The sequence below is a fragment of the Pteropus alecto genome, unplaced genomic scaffold (assembly GCF_000325575.1).
Source record: "Pteropus alecto unplaced genomic scaffold, ASM32557v1 scaffold42, whole genome shotgun sequence".
Lineage (NCBI taxonomy): Eukaryota > Metazoa > Chordata > Mammalia > Chiroptera > Pteropodidae > Pteropus > Pteropus alecto.
In genome coordinates this window covers 3,398,001-3,405,751 of record NW_006434825.1, presented here as the reverse complement: position 1 = coordinate 3,405,751, position 7,751 = coordinate 3,398,001, and the positions used below count along the sequence as shown (strand labels likewise).

The window sequence follows — 7,751 nt, the reverse complement described above, 5'->3', positions numbered from 1 at the left end:
AACTATTTTTAACAGTTTTTGCATTTATTCTTCCAGTCTATTTTCTACATACACACTTTTCTTAAAAAAACGGGAATGTACTGTGTAAACTGTTTAGTAGCCTGTTTTTTTTCCACATGATGTCTTCATGAGCATTTTCTCATGTCCTTATATATTTTTCAGGAAAGTGATATTTTAATGGCTACAGGGAATTATTATGTACAGATATACCATACTTTATCAAATTACCTATTGAGCATTGATGTTGTTAAATTCCTATTATTGGGCATCTTTGTAAATGTTTTGAGCATCCTTGTCTCTAAAACTATGCTTAGAGTACATTCTGATAGCAACCATAGTAACCACCTGTGTAGTACATAGTGTGAGCCAGGCATGATTCTAGTCACCTTATACCTGTAGTGTTAGTTCATTCAATCCTCACAGTGCCCCATGGGAGGCAGGCTGGCCCTTGGCTGATTATCTTGCCTCCCTGAGCCTGTTAGAGTGGTGTGCTGGCAAATGGTTAACAACAGCTCTCTAGGGAAAAAAGCCCAGATTTGTTTCCACGCTGTAAATACTTTCACCACAGCCTGTTCCGGGCTCCCAAGGCGAAGTCATTGAGGAGCTGGGCTCTTGCAGCCCAGTGTGAACTGGCTCCAGCACAGCATTGCCCTGTCATCTCTGTATGACATGAGTCAAAATGCTTATCTGGCAGCTGTGGTTATGATTAAAATGAAGTGAGATTATTCTTGGGTCTTAGTATCTATAGGATGAGAAGTATAGATTTAAAACTATATATAATTTTATACACACATATACACATTACACATGAAATCTCATCTCTATTTCTGGAGAGTTCTTAATAATTTTTAAGATATTTTGAGGTCTTTATCTCAAATCTCAAGAATACATTTAAAATGTAAACAATAAATTCTGTTACATAGGGAGTAACCTATGAATCCATATGTACCAATATATTTTAATATTGTTTCTACAAGATTTAGATGAACTCTAAATCAAAACTAGAGTACTTGTAGGAGGTATGAGTAGTCTTAAAATGAAAATCATTAGAATTTTAGCAGTTGTCCAGTTTCATATTTACTGTTAAGACTCTCTATCATTTTGAATTTTCTGCTTCTCTACCAATCTTCTTAGGCCCTTGCACAGGATCAAGAGGTTTAATTGAAATCTACTGAATGTAATCTTTCTTGAGGCCAGAAGATAGACTAAATGGACTTCATTTCTTTCTGGGGTTAAGAATATACCTTTTTAGTATATGAAAAATGGGGTTTGCCTAGCCTAAACATTATCTCATGTTTATAAATGTTTATGTTCACTGCTGTCAGTTTACTGCTTTCTCCTTTTCTTTGTAGCCACATAAATAAAAGAACCACCTATTTGGACCCAAGACTGGCATTTACTGTGGATGATAATCCTACAAAGCCAACCACCAGACAGAGATACGATGGCAGCACCACAGCCATGGAAATTCTCCAGGGCCGGGATTTCACTGGCAAAGTGGTTGTGGTTACTGGAGCTAATTCAGGAATAGGTAGGCCATTAACTTAAAATTTGTATTATTTTTTGCGACTGCTATAATGAAATCTGGTATAGTGATTCTCTAATTTAAAAATGTATTTATAACCTTTTCAGCTATCATTTAGTTAAAATCCTGCTCTCTTAAAATCCCAGTGTTATCATGGAAGGCTATGGAGGGACTGACCTTGAATTCTCTGAAAGCATAACACTCAGCAAAAAATCGTGGCTATTTTGGTTTTCGGGGATCAGAGACAACAGCTTCCGTCTAAGAGTTTCTGACCTGGTCTGTGTACGGACATATTCCAGTTACCTAGGTTGTTCCAACTGAAATTGGTAATGGAATATTGGGGAACAACAGTGTATCATGATTTTGGAACAACGGATACTGCAGGTTTTAGTTGGTCACTGAGAATATCATTTTCCTTTGGGTACAGGATCTTATTTCTTTATAAAGTTGGAAATTTACTCTTTGCTTAAATTTCTAAATTAATATTCTTAATTGCTAGTGTTTAACCATAGTGATTATCTTGAGGTAGATGGCTTGAGGGATTGTTCTTTCCTCAGCATCATGGGATGTTAAAGAAATAGTGGGAAAGCAGATGCTTGTGCAATAACTCTGTGTACGATTTTATTCTTTTTTTGTTTTGGTCCATTTACATCAATATCTGAATCTGTAAGAACCAACTGCTTTGAGTAAGTATATGCTTCTTCAGATTCATTTATGGAGACACAACATGGAATTGCATTTGGCTGTCTTCTGGCAAGTTCTCTCTGTCCTTTCGACTGCTCCCAGCTCCTCAGCACTCCTCCCTTGGTGGCCTTCTCTTTCATAAGCTTTGCCTCCTTACTCTTTTGTGCATGACTTGTCCTCTTTTCTTTCTCTTTCTTCATTTTTGGTGACCCCTTCTTGAACCTCCAGAAACATTCCCTAGCATCATCAGCTCAAGCACACACATTCTAAGAGGATTAATTATTATATAAGGTATAACATCTTATATGCTGCAGCTCCACAGCAGAACTTTTAACTGTACTTGTCTGTGAAGGCAAAGAAGCAAGTGGAATTTTTTTAAAAAATCGGAAGGGGTTTATTTAAAATCAGCTCTCAGACCTCATCCTGGGCTCAGAATATGTGCAGCCCACTTCCAATTTTCTGAACTTCTGTTTTGGGGTAAATTCTGTATAATCGTCATTGATAATCAAAACTGATGACACTGATGTTAAAAATAATGGCTAGATCTCAGTCATCCAGGAAACAATATGTTGTATTGATTGCATTGACTACTGTTATGTGAGGGTGTTGATCAATACAGTGTAGAAAAACTAAGAAAAAATAAGGACTTACGTAAAATATCTCTTTTTATTTAACTCTCAGTTAACCAGAAAATTAACTAAAAGATCTCATTCCCTTAATCTTCTGGCTAGACTGGTTTTTCTTAGTAAGATATGTGACTGCCAATGATTTTCTGCATAAGTGTTTATTCTTTGCTCTGTCTGACATCAGATAACAGACCTTTAGATATGGCTAATGCACTATTGAGGATTTGCAACATCAGGCTTATGACATTGTAATCTAGTACTAATAGAGAGTTGCAGAATATACAAGGAGCTGTGTTGAGTGAGATGTTTAATCGTGATTAGGAAGGAGGAGGGGATTCTGAAGCATGGAGGATAAATGCATTGTTGATCAGAATGGACCTGGAACCTCTTTGAGGAAAGCCTCTTCACAGCTCCTACTTCCCCTTGAAGACTTTTCTTTCTTGATGTCCATAATCCATTTTGTGGACATTGCAAGTAGGTGTCTGTGGTCCAGTCAGATATGGTGGCAAATCATAAAGCTCAGGATGAAAGGGATGTTGGGGAAGGTCTTAGGGAGACCAGCTCTTTCTATTCAAACACCCCCTGCTATCTCCCCAGCTCGAACCTTCCCTCAGAAATTGCCTTTAGCACTGTCACGTCACCCCATTTTCCCTCTCCACTCTTCAGAAGCATAAATCTAGGTGAGTGCTGAAGATTTTTATTCTTAATTTTTGAAATAATATCGTATTGAACATTCCAGGCAGTCAAATCCTTGCAAATAACTTTCGCTCTGCAGCAGTGGTATCAGGCTTAAAGAAAAGAGCCTGAAGATAGGCACATGGCTTTTTGTCATAACTAAGTTAGCTTTTATATCCTGCATGGCTGCCTTAGAAAGGGTCCTTGCCCAAGTAGGCTGTGGCTTCTAGATAAAGTCCTCTCTTCTACTGCACTATGAAATATGCCAGTTTATAAATTGCTATCACCACTCTATTTCTGCCCATTTCAAATGAAATGGCTGAGTGCAGAGTGAATCAGGCATCTTCAGTTCCAAGACTTCTGGGCATTCAAAAGTCATCTTCTATCAAAGCTTTAATGGTGTTGGTGTTCACTTTCCTTTTGCCACTCAGGGAAGCCCGTTTTCTATGTATTAGCTGTTCATTCTTTAGCCTTATGAATTTCTGTTCTCTTTGAGGCAGAGTGGGCTGAAACAAAACATACCAGTATTTGAGAGTGACGACTGAAAACATAGCTAATCTAACTTTCTTTACAGAGGATGTACAAATCTGGTATTTCCAGTGATTTATTTTTAAATTCTCCACAAGGCACTGCTTTGTTGAAATTGTTATTGGTGATGCTCTTGTGGAAGGGGATGGTCAGGTGGTGAGAGAGGACACCTTTCCTTGATGACCTTTGGGTTATATTAGGACATTGCCTCTCAGCAGATTTTTATCTTGTTGTCTTCCTCTCCTGGTTATAAGTGATATAGATGCTATATTTTGAATTTTTGTTATTTGATTTACTAAGACAGTTTGGAAAGACTCGTGATTAATTCAACTCAAAAAGATCAGGATAATTTTGGTAGAAGGAGGACTCTGAGGAAATGTCAGAATAAAGCATTATGAGTTCATGAGATATTTTATACTTAAAAGATTATAGCCAGATAATCATTGTTGACTGGATTCAGCTGTCTGGATTGGTGGCTGGCAAACTACAGCCCATGGGCTAAATCTGACCCGCTGCCCGATTTTGTAAGTAAAGTTTCATTAGAACACGGCCATGCCCATTTAGTTCTATTTTGTCTGTGGCTGTTTTTGTGTTACTAGCAGAATTGAGTAATTACAGCAGAGACCATATGGCCTGCAAAGCCTAAAATATTTCCTATCTGGCTCTTTACAGAAAAAGTTTGCCAGTCCCTGCATTAGATGATCCAGTCCCTTTCAAAGTAGGATCACCCAACATTCTCTAAATTGGACACAATTACATAAAATTTAGATAATTGGTTGTCCCCAGGCCACAGGAATATTATCTCAACACATCATGTATAACTATTGGGGATGTCCTACCAATATTCTGCACCCCTTGCCTCACCTCTGTTCCCCCCATTTTTAGGGAGCTGCAAGCATTAAGATGTTGCCTCCTCAGAAACTAACACTCTTCTCTCCTTGACCTTTGTTTAGCCAGCGTTCTGAATCCGAAGACCTTTGTAGATTGAAAGCTGTAGCTTGTGGACCTCTCTGTGTGGAGATCAGCATCTCAGTATCCAGGGGGAAGTCATCTCTTCACCCAAAGCTTCTACTAGCAGACCAAGAGGCCTGGAACCCCACAGTCCCGACTGCTAACCAGTAGAGGCAAGGGAGGAATTCATTTCTGTTGGTGGCCAACATAGCACTGAGGAAGAGGCAGGTGTTTCACGACTGTCTGGAATTCGGGGCTTATTGGCCCTGATTTGGTAAAAATGAATGGAAATGGCTTCAACATGGTGATCATTAAATACAGATCTTATTATGAAGTCTCAGGAGAGGGAATTGTTTAGGCTGGGGAATTTCCCATTATGGAAGATCCCATGGCTTCTTTTCTAGATTCAGCCTGTCAGAGAAGCTGGTTTGGCTCTGCAAATAAATAGTTCAATATAAAGTGCTGCCTTCTTGAATCTGAGGGCTGACATGTGCTCATCAAAGGCAGGATCTTTCTAATGGGTTAATTGAATGCCTAAATGGGGAGCAGCACCTACCGTCTTTAGTTTCTTGTTAGTGGGACTTTTGTTGGAACTCACGCAGATCACTTCAGTGAGCAGACCGATTTATTGTCATCATACTTAAGGAGTGAAAGCCAGGTTTTTTCAAACTTTCATTTAAAAACTATTAACAATTATGAGCAAATTAGATACTTTCAGTCTGATAAAGCTTTCTTCTTTCAATCTTAAAACAGTAGTGGATAAAATTTAATTTTTTAATCCCTTTCAGAGTTTAGTCAGGATGAAAAGTTTCTTTCATCTTTTGAAACTTCATAAAGTTGGGCTGCATTAAATGTGACTTTAAATCTGGAATAGCCTGGGCTGGTTTTGGTTTTTGAGCCAGAGGATCCATTAACAAAAACAAAACTATTTTTTTCTCCCTGAACGCAAGCTAGCCACCTTGGTATATACCAGAAAAATGCGTTTTAGGAATGACACTTCAATTTTCTATTAATATTCATGTTATATAATCACTTCCCTGAGGTTTATTACAGGGATTCTCATAATGTGTGTGTGTGTATATGTGCATGTTTGTGTGTATATTTATATACACACATATTTAAATATCAAAATTTATATATTTTGAGATGTAAAAAGGGCATGCTCAGGCTATCAAAGTCACCCCTAAATTTGTTCCCCTTGAAACAAATAAAGGTACCAGATTTTCATGCAGGAATCCCAAAATGTTATAGTATAATATTGAAATTGGTGGTTTTGGCTTAGGGAGCTCATTTTTTAAAGCTCAGGGTCTTGTTCCTAAATCATGTGCCCCAATTACAGTGTGAAGTATAGGTGCCATATTTTTATCCTACAAATCAACACCATGAAGAACTCATATCTGGTGTAAATTCTACAGTTCTACAGTAATACAAGAAAATTACTTTCCTTCATTTAGAAAAGTGTATTCATAAAATTTTAAAGCTGTACTTCACAATTATGAACTAGTTTCCTTCTTCACACCTAGTGTTACTGAATTTTGCCTTCTAGCCTAAACCATGCTATTGACTTTGTTTTCAGTTATTGTAAAAGATCCAATAAATCTGAGGCCATAAGCTAACTTACAGTTATTTTCACGGTAAAACTTATTTATATGAGATCATTACACTTGGGATCTTAAAATGCCTGATTACAATTTCCTTTCTAATTGTCAACAAGACTTAAACTAGTGGGTTCTTGGCATTTGTCTTTTTTTTAAGAACCCAATGCTCATTAAGTAGAAGAAAAAATTCTGAAATAATCTGACCTTTTGGGAATTTAAACCCATTTTAAATTAAAAACATTTGTGAACACTTATGCTAAAACATTCCTGTATATAAGTAAAATGATTTTGAAATTATTTTGTTCTGAGAAACTATTGAGATTTTTGAAAATATTGGAAAAAGTCCTTATACGATATTACATAAAAATTGAGAATTAGTACCTTATGAATTAAACAACCATTTTACATTTAATATTCTTAGACATTGAATATATACGATTAGAGTATTTGAGAAGTTATATACATTTCTAAAGGAAGAGACCAATGGAAATATTCTAATGAACCTCATTTCATAATTTTCACATATGAAAACATTAAAAAAATTAATAAATTATACATATAGAGTGATGTATAAGTAATATGTGTATATATACACCTGATCTCAACTGAAACTTTTTGGTCTCATGAGCTCAGTTGAATTTCATATTTGTATGTAGGTCTGCATTTTAATTTATTTGTTATCATTCCAGCATAACAGATGAGGGTTATATAAGCTATTGTTCAATGACAAAATGGTCCAAAATCATAACTTGAAGAGAATATTTAAAAATATGATTTCTACCCTAAATTGAAATTACAGGTATTTAATAAGGTTTGAAAATTTGGAAATTATTTTATTTAATACCCAGTTTCAATAATTTGGTCTCTTGCTTTGACGTAATACAGTGACATAGTGATCGTTAATGAAAGAAAGGGTTCTACATATTTTCTGTAAATTAACCTAAAAATAGAAATCTTTATCTATTTATATTTTTTGTCCACTAGAGGGCTCTGTTGCCCTTTGATAGAGTTACACAAAAGCAGTAGCATCTCTAGTGTTCCTCTCAGCTGGTCTTGCTTTCATTTTTGTTAAATAATGCCTTTTACTTTTCTAGTACTTCTTTGTGAAAGAGTTCAATTGAAGACTGTTTCTAGTGTCATATTTGTTTCTTTTTCTCTCCCCGT

At 36.3% G+C, this 7,751-nt stretch overlaps 1 protein-coding gene across 2 annotated transcripts in view; it reads left to right on the top strand.

The window, feature by feature from the left end:
• WWOX (WW domain containing oxidoreductase) overlaps window positions 1-7,751 on the top strand; it is a 908,680-nt gene that overhangs the window by 7,577 nt on the left and 893,352 nt on the right. For both annotated transcript variants that reach the window (XM_006909708.3, XM_025045381.1), the window contains exon 4: window positions 1,353-1,531. In XM_006909708.3, the coding sequence (XP_006909770.1) occupies window positions 1,353-1,531 (179 nt within the window). The remainder of the gene's footprint in view (window positions 1-1,352; window positions 1,532-7,751) is intronic.